The sequence below is a fragment of the Triturus cristatus genome, chromosome 6 (genome assembly GCF_964204655.1).
Source record: "Triturus cristatus chromosome 6, aTriCri1.1, whole genome shotgun sequence".
Lineage (NCBI taxonomy): Eukaryota > Metazoa > Chordata > Amphibia > Caudata > Salamandridae > Triturus > Triturus cristatus.
Genome location: NC_140589.1, coordinates 1543234881 through 1543251540, shown reverse-complemented (window position 1 = coordinate 1543251540; position 16660 = coordinate 1543234881). Strand labels below are relative to the sequence as shown.

General features: G+C 42.2%; 1 protein-coding gene across 1 annotated transcript in view; it reads right to left on the bottom strand.

Moving 5' to 3' along the window:
- Positions 1–16660, bottom strand: part of LOC146821647 (uncharacterized) — a 1582729-nt gene that overhangs the window by 1084432 nt on the left and 481637 nt on the right. Inside the window, exon 13 of the mRNA XM_085609888.1 lies at positions 886–969. Coding sequence (XP_085466014.1) covers positions 886–969 — 84 coding nt within the window. The remainder of the gene's footprint in view (positions 1–885; positions 970–16660) is intronic.

Genomic DNA, 16660 nt, shown 5'->3' with positions numbered 1-16660 from the left:
TAGAGAAGTCACATGGTCTAATTCCACCACGTTTGAGAGACATAACAGGATTGATAATGTTTCTAGTCAACAGGATATTTTTGGTGTTAAAGTATTATCTGCTATGAGGTAATATTAAGAAATACAGCATTAAACTTTAGCGTGTTCTGTTTTCTGACATGATTTCTCTAGCTTATCATAATCATTTGACAGATAACTTTGGCATACCTCATTTCATAATGAGAGGAACAGGAAATGGGACAACGAGGTAAGGCATAGATTACTTACCAGAAATCTTATTACTCTGAGTCCAGACTTCCCCTTTCTAATCATTACATCCCTCCCTCCTACAAAAATGTATTTAAATTATTATCTTGGTGTTTCTTGTGAAAGCTTGGTATAATACAGGCTGTTTGTAGGTAAGCCAAAATTATACATGTTGTTAGCAAGAGGAGAAGGATATGGTATGGTATTGTTTCTAAAGGAGTTTGAATTTCAAAGAGTCGTCTGTGGAGGCATGAATGCCTCATTTCATAATGATTGGAACATGGATCTCTGACTCTGAGTAATGACATCACCAGTACGTAATCAATGCATTAAGTGACACCCTCCCTCCCACATGGTTACAGTGACTTTGATGTGCAGCTGTGTGTGAGATGGTGCTGCCGTGTTAATGCAAATACTATTTTACCTCACTTATTCATTATTCTGTTCATCTGCTAATACAAAAATAATCCTCTCTTTATTATCATATCACTGTTTAAGAGTTCTATTTAAAAATGCTCTGTTGTAGCTTCCTCTGTTTAGAATGATGCATAAATGCCATCTTAATCATACTGAATGAAATTAATGTCTGTGTAAAGATACTGTAGTTATTAACACATATTCTTTCAATATTTTACCTACTTTGATTTTCTTTTTCAGGTTCAGCAGGGTTTTGTGGAATTTCAGCAGATTTATCTGGAGCCTTTTCTTCTACTTCTGAGGGTTCTGCAATAAACATGTTAACAAACTGAGAATATGTTCTTACTTTTCATTCTGTACTTCGTAGGGATACACTTAATTCATGTACCTAATGCAGAATCTACATGTAAACATTGATTTATACAATTATTACTGGGAATATGTTCATTACAGTCTTGCTGGGTATCAGTGTGCCTGTTATATAAATCAAAGAGAGAGAGAGGAAAAAAGGAAGCTGGTTCAATTCCCCTGAGTACAAATGTAGAAAATCAAAAGGAACTAGCCCCACGGTGGAGGGGGATATGTGTGTGTAGATATGAAGAAACAGAATAGTCTCTTTAGTCAAGGGAAACCATTAACGTTTTTAAGAAAGGCCTCACCCACCAGCCTAGTTGGTGGCATGCTTCATCATCGGCCCCCACTTGGGGTACCGCATGTATCCCAAGTGTGCTGCGACGCGTGCAATTGCAGCGGAGCTAGTTTAATGTCAAGGTGAGTGTGCAGTGATGGTGTAGTGCGTGTATATTTAGTCTCACTTTTCGAGTAGTCATGCCAAAGTACCTGAGGTTGCAGGGACATTGAATCAGGTATACCACATGTTTTGTGCATGTTTGTCTTTTCCCTCCCACAGGATTGGAAATAAGAGGAATACCCCCTCTGCCAGTTAAGGCGCCTTAGCGTGCACCTCACATAGACGGCTATACACACTCTGTTAGACTTGTCCTCTCACCTTCCACTTTCTTGGTCCTGATGAAAGCCAGCCCCAGTTTCCAGGCACTGGCTGAAACATGATGACCCCACTGGATGGTGGTGGCCATTGATACCTCCTTAGCCATCCCCTGCCTCCTTTTAATGCTGCTCATGGCCCATTATTAAATAATTCTAACTGGTATTTGGGACCAGAGGAACAGCTTTTAAATATACACGCACTACACCATCACTGCACACTCACCTTGACATTAAATTAGCTCTGCTGCAATTGCAGACGTCGCAGCACACTTGGGGTACATTCGGTACCCCAAGTGGGGGCCAATGATGAAGCATGCCACCAACTAGGCTGGTGGGTGAGGCCTTTCTTAAAAACCTAAATTGTTTCCCTTGACCAAAGAGACTATTCTGTTTCTTCATATCTACATACACATATCCCCCTCGACCGTGGGGCTAGTTCCTTTTGATTTTCTATATCAGTGTGCCTGACCATGTTATATTCTATTATATGTCTTCATTTCAAACAACCACATGGTTACATGAAAGGGCTATACCACATTTGGAAAGAAGGCCGCCTTAGTATTTAGCACCAATTTGTTTGGGAAGAAAGTGGTGTAGGCAGGTTGTACCAATTGAGTATGCAGTTCAGTAATGCGGTAGGCTAAAATTATCAGAATGAGGAACACTGTTTTGATTGTTAGCAACAATAAAGAGCAACTATGCATTGGTCCAAATGGGGTGCACGTAGGAAAGATGAGGAAAAAGTTGAGGTTCCATAGTTACATGAAAAAAGGTTTCTGATGAAACACCTGTTAAGCCTTTCAGGAAATGCATGATTGGAAAAGAAAAGGCTGATCTAGTAAACATAAAAAGGGCTAGCATGTAACTTTTAATAGAGCTCACTGGAAGCCCTTTCTAACCCAATGTATAACAAAAAGAAAATGCATCAGAAAGTTTGGCCTGCAGAGGATCAAGCTGGCATGCCCCACACCAAGCCACAAACTTCTCCTATTGTACATAACAAACAGATTTCATTGAAGGAGGCATCACTGCAAGGATAAAATTCACTATCTCGGGTGAAAATACAAAGGAACTCAGTTTTCACCACTGAGTTTCTACTCTTGAAGGAAACATTGTTTACAACGATATCTAGATCACGAATGCCTTTACTTTGAAACCGTATTTACCACCACTGTTTTTACACTAACATTTATTACGAGTGTGCGTTTAGCACAGATGCCTTTACAAATAAGCATTTGCAATGTAGTCAGACTTGCCTTAGAGACCTTATACGTATTTAGCTATTCAGCACATTAGCCTGGGTGCTGAAACATCTACTGTTCTTTAACATGGCGGGAAAGTAAGCACCAACCTGTGTGACACGCCAGGTATGGGAACACATGGAGAAAAATATTGCCTTTCAGCTGGAAATGGTATAGTCCAAAGCTCTGTTTTTAATATACAATCAGGGCCTTCGGTGGTCATATCACTGAAAATACAAGATTTGAAAAAAATATTGTCTTTGGGTGCTTGTGAAAGACAATTTCTATGGGCTGGAATCTAGAGAATGCTAAAGTGATTCTGGTATTTTACTGGCCTCTGCTGGTCATTTTCTATCAAGAAAGTTAAAAAGAGGCAGTTGCCAGAAAATTAAAAAAAAGAAAGTCCCTGAGCAGAAAACAAATCTGGTATTTTACTGACCCTCTACTGGTCGTTTTCTATCAAGACAATTAAATAGAGGCAGTTGAACAGAAAAAAAAGTCCCAAAGCGGAAGCAGACAAGTCCTAGGGCTGATCTCCAGAGCCCACAAAGTACATACACATATAAATATATACTAAAGTATATACAAGAGGTCTTGAATGCTCAACCTAAAAATGTTGTTGTAAAGGCATGAATAGTAAAGGCATACTTGTGGTAAAAAAATGTACATGTAAATGTAAGTATTTTGCAAGTAAGTATTACGTGTTTATTACCGACTGGCAGCTGCCAGTAGGTAGTTATAGTTAGGACCTATTTTTCATAGGAAATCCGCAACATTCTATTTGGAATAACGTTGGCACCGATTGACGAATCTTCGCGAAATATTCCAAACTTTTGGCCAGCTCCGGTCCGCTCCTATCATGAAAATTTCACGGTGGTTCGTCAAGCGGGGGCGAGAAAAATGGGGGGGTCCCAAAACACATTTTCCCCATGCATTTTCCCATGGGACCTGTTGACGCAGCTACAGCCCGAACTGCTGAACGGAATTACACCAAATTTGGCAATGAGGTAGTCCTCAGTTCAGACTCGTGCCTTTTGCTTAAATGGTGTAAATCCGTTCAGTAGTTCCTGAGAAAATTAGAGTTCAAAAGATAGATATATCTAGGCGGAGCCTAACCACACATCTCATCGTGAGATCTGATTGGCTGTCAGTATTCATCCAAGAAGTGTTGGCAGCCATCTTGGGACCAATATACATGATAGCACCTCATTAAAAAGCATTGCAGTTAATAGAAGGTTTTAAAACTTTAGTTACATTATAAATCATTTGTAGATGGTACCATACTCATTTTAGGAATTGTGGTGTGTTCTAAGGTGATTTTACCATGTGAAAAAGCCTTCTGCTGTGATATCATGAATCATGTTTGAGAGAAAACTATTTTCTCATGCTTTTCCCACAGAGGTTGGGAAGATGAACTATAAGCTAAACTGAGAGCATATTTTCTGTAAATTCACATTATCTTTCTCAGTCATGTGAGAATGCAGTCTGACATTCTCAGTAAAACATGTACATCCAACAAGGGGAGAGACTGTCAGTTGATTCCTTTGTGTTCTACTGCAGCTTCCCAGAATGTTCTAAAGAACAACTAGAGCGCTAACAGTCCTACTTATGACAAACGTATTGCATACCTGAAGCCATCTTGATTGGAATAAAGTGGTAACTCTTAAAACATTTAATTTAAAAAGGAACAAAATGAGGGGGTTTATTTTGCTATAGAAAGTATGATTAGTGCTGCAGAAAGAAAAATTAGGGCACATTTTGACTTCTCAAATCCTCTTCTATTTCATTAAAAAATTCTGACATGCCGACTGAAACATGCACTTTCAATACCAGCAGCAGACTTCCCTGGTGAGCAGTAGCTTTACTACAGTGATCTAATGAGCAACTAGAGTGCTAACATTCAGAATGTATGGCAAATGTGTGACACATCTGAATGCCTTCTTGATGGAACCAAAGAAAAAAACTGAAAGTATTTCCTACTGAGGAAACTGCAGTAAATGAGGAAATTAGGAAACTTCATAACAAATAAATCTCCCAAGATGGCCACCAGAGACAAAAGAGCCCAAATGTAGCCAAAATATCACCCAGATGTAGCCCAAGTATAGCCCAATGACAGAATGTCCCAGAGTGTTCTTAAGAACAACTAGAGCGCTTACTGTCTTTCTTATGACAAAAGTATGGCACACCTGAAGCCATCTTGATTGGACTAAACTGGTAACACTTAAAACATTTAATTTAAAAAGGAACACAATGAGGGGGTTCATTTTGCCATAGAAATTATGATTAGTGCTGAAGAAAGAAAAATTAGGGCACATTTTGAGTGACTTCTCAAATCCTCTTCTATTTCATTAAAAAATTCTGATATGCAGACTGAAACATGCACTTTTAATACCAGCAGCAGACTTCCGTGGTGAGCAGTAGCTTTACTACAGTGATCTAATGAGCAACTAGAGTGCTAACATTCAGAATTTATGGCAAATGTGTGACATATCTGAATACCTTCTTGATGGAATCAAAGTAAAAAACTGAAAGCATTTCCTACTGAGGAGACTGCAGTAAATAAGGAAATTGGGAAACTTCATAACAAATAAATCTCCCAAGATGGCCACCAGAGACAAAAGAGCCCAAATGCAGCACAAATATCACCCAGATGTAGCCCACATGTAGCCCAATGACAGAAGTGTGCAAAACACTTATTTTTTGTGTATTTGCAGTTTTATATAGTGCAGACTTGTCAGGTATTGGAGTGCTTTACATGAGCATTGGTTACATCACACAAGATCAAATTCATTTTGGTTGTAGACATGGGGAGATTAAGTGATTTGACCAGAATCACAGAATGTTGAGCTGAAGCAGAAACTCCAACCTGGTTCCCCAGTTGCAAAGTCTGCAGCTCTGGAAGTAACACCACATCCTCTCCCCTAGGTGCAACATTTAATCAAGTGGTCAACTGGATAAAAAAACATCAAGATTACAAATAATTTAAAAGTTCTCTGTCGCTATTTGAAAACTCAGAAAATATGTCCTCATTTTAGTTTTTTAGAGCACTAACCATCATTTTGATGCAAATAAGACCCTCTCATATATGTAATTTCTAAAGGAAATGCTCTAGGTATTACAGTTTTGATTACATCAAGATGACGTCAGGCGTTCCACACTTTTGTAATAAATATAGAATGTTAGCAATCTAGTTGTTCATTGGGATACTGTTGAGAGGCAGAGGCCAGGGGCACGGACTCTGAAAATTGCAGGCAGGTAGGAGAGTGCAGAGGCAACCATTTGACCACACTGGGCAGGCAGGAAGGGCAGTGGCAGCACAACAGACTATGGAGGGCAGTGGAAATGGGGGCAGGGGCAACAAACCAACAATACAGGACTGGCAAGAGAGGCTGTGGCAATATAATAGACCATTGTGGGCAGAAGGAAGAGGCAGTGGTAGTACAACCATACATGCCAACAGACCTGTTTCAGCCAGGAAACGTCCAATGTTTTTAAGCTCAAATGGGCTTTATTTGATCTGTCTCCTGTCTCCAATCTCCTCTTTTTCAATGCAACTCAAAGGGGAAAATCAATACCCCAGTTTTTTTTCAAAATCTCCCTCTTACCAAGTTCAAAATGTTCGCAAGTATGGTACATTGGATCATGGTAGGCAGGAGGAATTGGGGTAGGGACATGGACTCGGATAACAGAGGACAGGAGGGACATGGAGAGGTGCACCAAACTGACCCTACAGGGCAGGCATCAGGGTTTGCAGCAGCACAATACACCACACAGGGCATGCGGGACAGGAGTGCAGCACAACAATCCATAGAAAGCAATAGGGAGGGGACAGGACCATGCACATGGACAACAGAGAACAGAGGGGAAAGAGGCAATGGTAGCTAGCTGACCATAATGGACAGACAGGAGAGAAAGCTGCAGAATAACAGACCATAAAGGGCAGGAGGGACGGATCAGGGGCATTACAATGGAACAGACAAGCCAGGAGGGAGGGAATAGGGGTCTGCACATGGAAACAGAGGGCTGGGGGCAAGGGGGCAGGGCAGGAGCAGCAAGATGACCATGGAGGTCAGGCAGGATGGGCACTAGAAACACACCATGGAGAGCAACAGTGAGACTATGATGGCATACACGCAGACCATGGAGGGAAGGTGGGAGGGGGTCAGGGGCAGCTAGGTGAACACACAGGGAAGGTGGGAGGGGCCATGGCAGCACAGAAGACCATGCATGGCAAGTGGGATGGTTAGTGGCAGCACAATGGCTATGATGGGCAAGAAGGAGGGTGCAGGGGCATGCATAAAGGACCATGGAGGATAGAAGGGAGGGTCAGGACCTGGGCACAGACAAGAGAGTTCAGGGGAAGGGGCCTCACAACAGACCGCGCGGGGCAGGCAGAAGGAGCAGTTGCAGCACAACAGACCAGGGAGGGCAGAAGGGTGTGGCAGTAAAATGGACCATGGAGGACAGGAGGAAGGGGATAGGGGCATGGCATGTGGACAGGCAGGGTGGAGGTGGCAGGGACAGGTTACAGTCATCTGACAATGCTAGGCAGGTGGGAGGGGAGCGGCAGCTCAACAGAACACTCAGAGTAGATAGGAGTGGCAGGTCCATGGAACATGGTGGGGAAAAAGAATGGAGCAGGGGCATGCACAAAGACATCGGAGGGCAGAGCGGAGGAGAATAGGGGCAGCAAGCTAAGCACAGAGGCTAAGCAGGAGGTCAATGATGGGCCATAGAATTGGGCAATGGAGGGCAGGAGGAGTGGAGGAGTGGACTGGTACATCATGCTAAATGGAGGGTAGTGGCAGCACATCAGACCATGCATGGCAGGAGGGAGGAGGCTAGTCCATGGATTCAGAAAACAGAGGATAGGGAGGAGGTGGATGGGCCAGCAAGCTAACTGTTCAGAGAAGGTGGGTATAAGGAACTTAATTGTTTTTAAAATGTGTGTCTGTTCGTACTACTTAAAATATGAACAAGTATGCAGCTTAATCTCACTTTTATTCAGGAAGAAGAGGACGTTTGTGACTGTGACTCCGGGCTCACTTAGCAGAAACACCCCCTGACTCTCCACCCCCCATCGCAAAATGTAATGCCCGTGAAAAGGATAGGTGGACACAGTGTTATATAGAACATAGTCCTGAGAGCACGATTGAAAATGAAAACTAGATATAGTATATGGTATAAACTATGCACCAAAAAGTGTGATATAAGATGAACCGGGGCATGAAATATAATATGCAATACATTGTGCGCAATGACAGATTCATTGGAGAGCACGAGATAGCACAGGCACTAGCGTGTGCTATGCGATATGCGCCTTGGAGTGTAATATGCACAGGGCAGTGTTGTGTAACCTAACTAGTCTCTAAAGTTGTAATATAAAATATGTGCTGGGGAGTGTAACGTTGCATATGCACTGTGACAAAGATATGGATCCCAGATTGTAATATGTATGGCATAGCGCTGTGCGTTATAACATAGGCATCGAGGAAGGCACGTTAGATGGGGCAATATAACCCGTGCAAAGACAAGTGTGGCATGACATATTCACGGGGTGGTGTTACAGTGCACATGGGCTAGAGAGTGTCATAGCATACGCACTAGCTGGTGGAATACAACACAGAGGTGTGTGGCACTCGGTGGGCGTAACACAGCATTGGGCTCAGCCAGGAGCACGCTGTGACTCTCAAGTGAGGATCGTCTCCTTTCCAGGGAGTAAAATAAAAAGTATTACACATCCGGCGGTGGATGTGTGTTTTATTAACCGTGAGGGGGGGTTTCTTGCATAGTTTGGTCAAATTTTTGTCGAATCCCCTTTGAATGGCTTGGTGTGCGTGTGTATTAAATGTGCCCGTCAATAGCTACCCATGTTTGTATAAATAAACGACATGGGTGTCTACTTGGAGAGTACCAACCGGCGGGGGCGCCGAGATTAGGCACGGTAGGGCATCAGACACGTCAGAGCTTCACTAGCGGTGTAAATACATTCCACGTGGATTCATTGTATGCATAGTCGCCTTTTAATGAATATCACACAAATCGTCATGGTGATAGGTACATACGGTTTGCCCAGCATGTCCTAGGTGTTTCTATAAATATATATTTTTTTAAAATAATAAAAAACAAAGGCCGGCCCCGGGGGATGGGGTCCCCTGGGCCATAAGTGGCCTGAGGAGGGGGGCAACGCAGGCCCCCTCCTAAAGAATAAAAAAAAAAAACGCCATGACCCGGGGGTTGGGGTCCCCGGGCCCGATTAAGGCTTTGGGAGGGCCAAATTTATTTTTTTCAACAAAAACAATTAGGGTGCAGGCCCTGGGGGATGGGGTCCCCAGGGCCAATAAATTAGAAAAAGAAGGGGGGCCACACAGCCCTCCTTCTTAAAAAAATAAAATAAATAAAAGACCGGCATTGCGCCGGAGGCCACGCCCCCTCCTTGCAGCACTCTGCAAACGCGCCCCCTGGCCAGTTGTAAGTTGGGGAATTAATTCCCCTTCAATACTGAGGGTCCCTGAGGGCCAACTAGTCCAACAGGTATCTCTGGTATGCGCCAGGGAGCTGCGTTGCAGACAGGTGTTCTGAGGCCACGCCCCTTTTTACACCTCTATGCAACGCAGCTCTGTGGCGCTTACTGGAGGTACCTAGTGGGCTAGTTTGACCCTAGGGACCCTTAGGATTCAAGGGGACTTAATCTCTCAACTTAGAACGGCCACAGGGCGTGTTTACACAGTGGTGAAGGGAGGGGACGGGGCCTGAGGTGACGTGTGCAAACACGCCCTGTGGCGCATTTTAAGTTGGGGAAATAATTCCCTTTCAATCCTGAGGGACACTGGGGGCCAACTAGCCCACCAGGTGCTTCCAGTAAGCGCCACTCCTCTGCGTTGCAGAGAGGTGGTGCAGGCCGTGCCCCTTTTTACACCTGTCTGCAATGGCGCTTACTGGAGGTACCTAGTGGTCTAGTTGGACCCTAGGGACCCTCAGGATTCAAGGAGACTTAATCTCCCAACTTAAAACGACCACAGGGAGTGTTTACACAGTGGGGAAGGGAGGGGACGGGGCCTGAGGTGACGTGTGCAAACACGCCCTGTGGCGCGTTTTAAGAGGTAGTTTTAATCCCCTGCCCTATTATATACTAGGGGCTTACAGAGGAGGTCATGCTAATCACAGGGGGATCCCAACGCATAGTGTTCCCTAGTGTATGTAGGTGTTTTCACTGTATTCGGAGTGTCTTTTAACATAGCACTGGTCTTGGACTGGTTAGTCAGACTCAGTTACCACCAGTATCCGTCTGAAAAAGTTGAGGGTACAGGATAATTTAGCAACAAGGCTTCTTTCTGCTCTTCTGTTTGTTCTTTCTGTACGTTATCCTTCTTCCTGCACTTTTCTTCGTCTTTGAGGACTTCTGTTGCTTATTTCTGCATTTCTTTTTTTTCTTTTTGTGCGTTTTTTCTTCTTTCTTCACATGTCCTTTCTCTGTAGGCATAGTTAGAAATTAGCATTTAAAACGCCTTTGATATTCACAGAAAAAACCATAGGTTTCAGGCACGTTATAGTTAGGAATTAGCATTTAAAAAACCTTAGAAATTCACCGAAAAAACCATAGGTTTCAGGGGCGTTATAGTTAGCTGGACTTTTCACTCGCACAAAACCATTGAAATTCTCCCGTTATAGTTAGTTCAGCTAACTATAACTCGTGCGCCCGCAATGCACTGCTGATGACGTCACATATTACATCACTCATGACATGGTCAGTGACATCACTCATGACATCACTGATGACATCTCAAATAACATCACTGATGACATCATCCATGTGATAGAGTGGCAGACCTTCTCTCCCCCTAATATAACCTTTGATACACACATTCAAAAATAGAGACTACAATTTTCAAAACAATGGACATACCAATACCAGTTACAACAACCTATTCAGTAATTCTAAGATCCACATACACATCCACTCATTCACCAACAGTCCTATACAGTCACTCATACATGTACACACTCATCATATGTACTCATACACCTATGCATCCTGTTACACAACGCCACTCATCCATAGAGTTACTCACACACATAGTCACTCATGGTAATAAAGAATCAAACATCCATTTACTTGCATATACAGTTATACACACACACCACCACACTTACTTCTACAGAAACTTACACATACTTAGTCTTTTGAACAATCACTTATAGAAACACATACTTATTCATTCAGGAACTCTTTCAATCTCTCACTCTTACATATACTCACTTATATACACCAATAGTCACATATACTAGTTTAAAACATATGTAATTACTCATAAAGACACTAATGAGACAGTCATTCACTCACTAACACACCCATGCACACACTCATCCACCCATACAGTCCTGCACACATGCTGTCTTCAACACATACAAATAGTGAGTCACTCATTCATGCACTTATGAACTACGTAATACACCCCACCGAACCATACAGACACTGAGACACTCATACTGATACTCAAAAAAACAACTAATAACCTATATAGACACTCATGTAGCTACTCACCAACCCATGCAGCCACTTATACACAAAGTGAGAGACTGATACAGATATTTACATATTTAAACATTACCCACTAAGCCATGTATTCACTAAGATACACTTAATCAGTCAGTTATACAATCAATTTTTCAAAAGCAAATCATCCATTTAGACACTTATATACCCATTTATTCTTCCATCGACCCTGAGATATAGATATATAAAACATATGTAATTTTCAGAAAAACACACATTCACTGGATGATGTCATCAGTGATGTCATTTGAGATGTCATCAGTGATGTCATGAGTGATGTCACTGACCATGTCATGAGTGATGTAATATGTGACATCATCAGCAGTGCATTGTGGGCGCGCGAGTTATAGTTAGCTGAACTAACTATAACGGGGAAATTTCAATGGTTTTGTACGAGTGAAAAGCCCAGCTAACTATAACGCCCCTGAAACCTATGGTTTTTTCAGTGAATATATATATATACACACATACATACACATTTATTTATTTATATTTTCACCAAAAAACTAAAGTTACACGGTTGTTACAGTTAGGCTCAGATTTCACTCGTACAAAACCATACAAACTCAGCGGTTATAGTCACCTGAGCTAACTTACACTCCCGCAATGCGCTACTTATAACCTCACATATTACTCACTCAGGACATGGTCATTGGCATCACTGATGACATCTCAAATGATGTCACCGATTTTATCATCTACAGAACCACTCACACACCAACTCACATACACATACAACCTCTCATACACCCACTCACACACCCATAAAACTACTCACACACCCACTTGCTCATTCGCAGACCCACTCACACCCACTCACACAGGTACTCAGATAGCCACTCACTTACCCATTCACCTACTCACACAGCCACTCAGTCACCCATGCAGTCGCTCACACAGCCACTCAGTCACCCATACAGCCACTCACTCACCAGTGCAGCTACTCACTTACCCAGTCATGGGTGTGTGAGTGGGTGTCTAAGTGTCTGTGTGGGTATGTCAGTAGCTTTGTGAGTGACTCTGCCATATAGGTACTGCACCTACCCTTTTAATGAAACAATCCATAGTTCTGTACAACGTTTCTACTCAAGTGGAGTACTTTTACTGGTTAATTAGTAAATATACCACCTTGGGTAAATGTCCAGTACAAATTCTACACTACAACTGCATAATAGAGCACAACAAAATATCACCAGTGACCTTGTGTGCATTTTAGCAATGTGATTGTTCCTGGTGCGTCTTTATCTAGAAATATGTGATAACATGAATCCTACTATAGAGAAGGCAATGAGACTACAAAGAGGTGAATCTCCGCCAAACAAGGGTCTCTCCTCTTAACTATATGAAGAAACTGCTTCTTTCTTTGGTGGAGATGTCCTCATATTCCTCGGCATCAAGAACTCCTCACCAAAACTGGTGGGGAACGCGCTGGGGGGCCGCTTGTTAAGCTGTCCATCATCCTGGTATAAGGAAGGAAGACCTTTGCATACTACCAAGGTGGGCAGGGCCAAATGGGCGAAGCTGCCAAGTGATTTTCACATTTGTATACTCGTAGTAAATTAAAGGGTAAACCATGGACTCTGCTCTCATCAGATCAGGGCAACAAAAAACCCACTCATCACAGTCACAGACAAATTGCACTCCAATAGATCAAAGATGCAGTCGCCTCCATGAAGGATTTCAGATCGTCTTTCAATATGGAATTGCCAAGAAAGCACACTTGCTCTGCTTTCACCAAGCCCAGGAGTTAGGATAATTTGTTCTTTACTGGAATGGAGCTTCAATGGGGGCACCTGCTATGTTTATATTTATAAATACCTCCTGTTGAGTTTTTAATTTCTGAAAAGGGGCCAATTTTGGTCCTGGAGACCCCATCCCCCAGGCATGACTTATGGGGGGCCACGCGCCTCCCCTTCCTCGGTCAATTTCAGCCCTGAGACCCCATTTCCCGGTGCTCAGGTACAATTCATTGGGGGAAGGGGGCTGCATGGGCTGTATATGGTCTATAGTTCTAACTGTAACTACCTACTGGTGACCACAGTAGGTTATCTATATATCTATATATAGATACATATATATTATCTACTGGCGGTCGCCAGTAGATAGTTATAGTTAGGACCCTGTTTCCATAGGAAATCTCAAAATTCTATTTTGAATAACTTTGGCGCCGGTTGACGAATCTTCGCGAACTTTTCAAAACTAATGGGGCGCTCCGCTCAGCTCCTACCCTGAAAGTCTCGGGGTGATTTGTCAAGCGGGGGCCGAGAAAAAAGGGGAGTCCCAAAACGCGTTTTCCCCATGCATTTTTCCATAGGATCTTTAGTCGAAGGTACAGCCCGAACGGCTGAACAGAATTACTTAAAATTTGGCAGAGAGGTAGTCCTCAGGTCAGGGATGTGCCTTTTGTATATATGGAGTCAATCTGTTCAGTAGTTCCTGAGAAAATTGCATTTAAAAGCACATACATATCTATAGCTGCGCGAGCGTAGTTCTGATTGGTGGTTACATGTCAGTCAACGTTCGAATCGGTCGAAATCAGGAAGTGTAGGCCGCCATTTTGTTTGTTATCAGTGCGAGAGTGTAAAAGGAAGGTGGCGAACGTGAAAAGGGGGCAGGGTAGAGAGTTCCTGACCCCCCAGCCTTTGTCAGGGAGTCCCTGAAGGACCCCGAAGGCAGAAAAAAACCTTTACAATTTTTTTTTTTTTAAATTGCGGGAGTGCGCGCACCGTGCGCGCACGGTGAAAAACCAGAAAAAAACAAAAACATTTTAATACGTAGTTTATTGTCAAATAAATATATAAAAAAAATAATAATACATACATAACTTAGCATTTAAAAAAACGTACAAATTCACTGAAAAAACCATAGTGTTTCACACACGTTATAGTTAGGAATTAGCATTTAAAAAACCTTGCAAATTCACTTAAAAAAACATAGGTTTCACACATGTTATAGTTAGGTGGATATTTCACTCGTAAAAAATCAATGAAACTCCCCCGTTATAGTTACTTCAGATAACTATAACTCGCGCGACCGCCACTCTATCACAAGGATGATGTCATCAGTGATGTCAAGGGTGATGCCACTGACCATGTCATGAGTGATGTAATATGTGACGTCATGAGCACAGGATTGCGGGCGCGCGAGTTATAGTAATCTGAAGTAACTATAACGGGGGAATTTCATTGGTTTTTTACGAGTGAAATATCCACCTAACTATAACATGTGTGAAACCCATGGTTTTTTAAGTGAATTTGCAAGGTTTTTAAATGCTAATTCCTAACTATAACGTGTGTGAAACCTATGGTTTTTTCAGTGAATATATATAGATATATATATATATATATATATATATATATATATATATATATATTCACTTAAAAAACCATAGGTTGCACACAAGTTATAGTTAGCTGTACATTTCACTCGTAAAAAACCAATGAAATTCCACGTTATAGTTAGATCAGGTAACTATAACTTGCGCGACCGCAATGCACTGCTGATGACGTCACATATTACATCACTTATGACATGGTCAGTGACATCACTCATGACATCAATGATGACATCTGAAATGACACATTGTGCATTGCGGTCGCGCAAGTTATAGTTACCTGATCTAACTATAATGTGGAATTTCATTGGTTTGTTACGAGTGAAATGTACAGCTAACTATAACTTGTGTGAAACCTATGGTTTTTTAAGTGAATTTGCAAGGTTTTTTAAATGCTAATTCCTAACTATAACGTGTGTGAAACCTATGGTTTTTTCAGTGAATTTGTACGGTTTTTTAAATGCTAAGTTATGTATTTATTTGTAATTTTTGCCCGCACGGTGCGCTTCGCGCACGGTGCGCGCGCTGTGGGCACTCGGTGCGCTTCGCGCACCGAGCACCCACGTTGCGCATTTCGTACCGTGCACGCCTCGCCATTTTTTACAAAATATCAATTGTTTTTTTCTCCCTTGGGGGTCCTTAGATTTATATATTAAATGTGATTGTTAATTCTTTTTTTTAAAAAAAATTTTTTTACCGTACGCGTACGGTAAGCTTACCGTACGCGCACACCGCGATTTTTTTTTAAAAATTATTAAATTTATTTTTCATATTTTTTGGTCCTTCGTGAACCCCCTGACGAACGCTAGGGGGTCTGCAACTCTCTTCGTTGCCCCCTTTTCATGTTATCAACCTTTGTTTTTCAGTGCGAGAGACAGAAAATGGCGGCCAATACTTCCTGGTTTCGACCGATTCGAATGTTTACTTTGATCTAACAACCAATCAGAATCGCGCTCGCGCACGGCACCGTACGCGTACGGTAAGCTTACCGTAAGCGCTCGGAGCGCGCCCACAGATATATATATTGATTTAAATGTTATTTTCTCAGGAAATACTGAACAGATTTACCCTTCAAAAGGCACATCCCTGACCTGAGGGCTACCTCTCTGACAAATTTCACATAATTCTGTTCAGCCGTTCGGGCTGTAGCTCGGACTAAAGGTCCTATGGGAAAATGCATGGGGAAAACGCGTTTTGGGACCCCCCTTTTTTCTCAGCCCCCGCTTGACGAATCCCCCCGAGACTTTCAGGGTAGGAGCGGAGCATAGCGCCCCATTAGTTTTGAAAAATTCGCGAGGATTCGTCAACCGGCGCCAAAGTTATTCCAAATAGAATGTTGCGGATTTCCTATGGAAACACGGTCCTAACTATAACTATCTACTGGCGACCGCCAGTAGATAATATATATATCTATATATATATATATAGATATATATATATAGATATATTCACTGAAAAAAGCATAGGTTTTAGGGGTTTTACAGTTAGCTGGACATTTCATTCGAACAAAACCATTGACGTTCCTCTGATATAGTTAGTTGTACTAACTACATCTCGCGCGCCCGCACTCCACTGCTGATGATGTCACATATTACATCATTCATGACATGGTCAGTGACATCACTGATGACATCTCAAATGACATCACTGATGACATCACTGATGACATCATCCAGTAAATGTGGTTTGGTTTGTTATTTAAATATGTATTATATATATATACATAGCAATTTGCATTGAAGAATGAGTGGATATATAAATATAAATATCTGGATGGAGGATTTAGTAGCAGTGTAATTGACTGTTTACTTGACTAATTTATAGTGTCTCACTAAATATATTGGATAGTGACTAAAC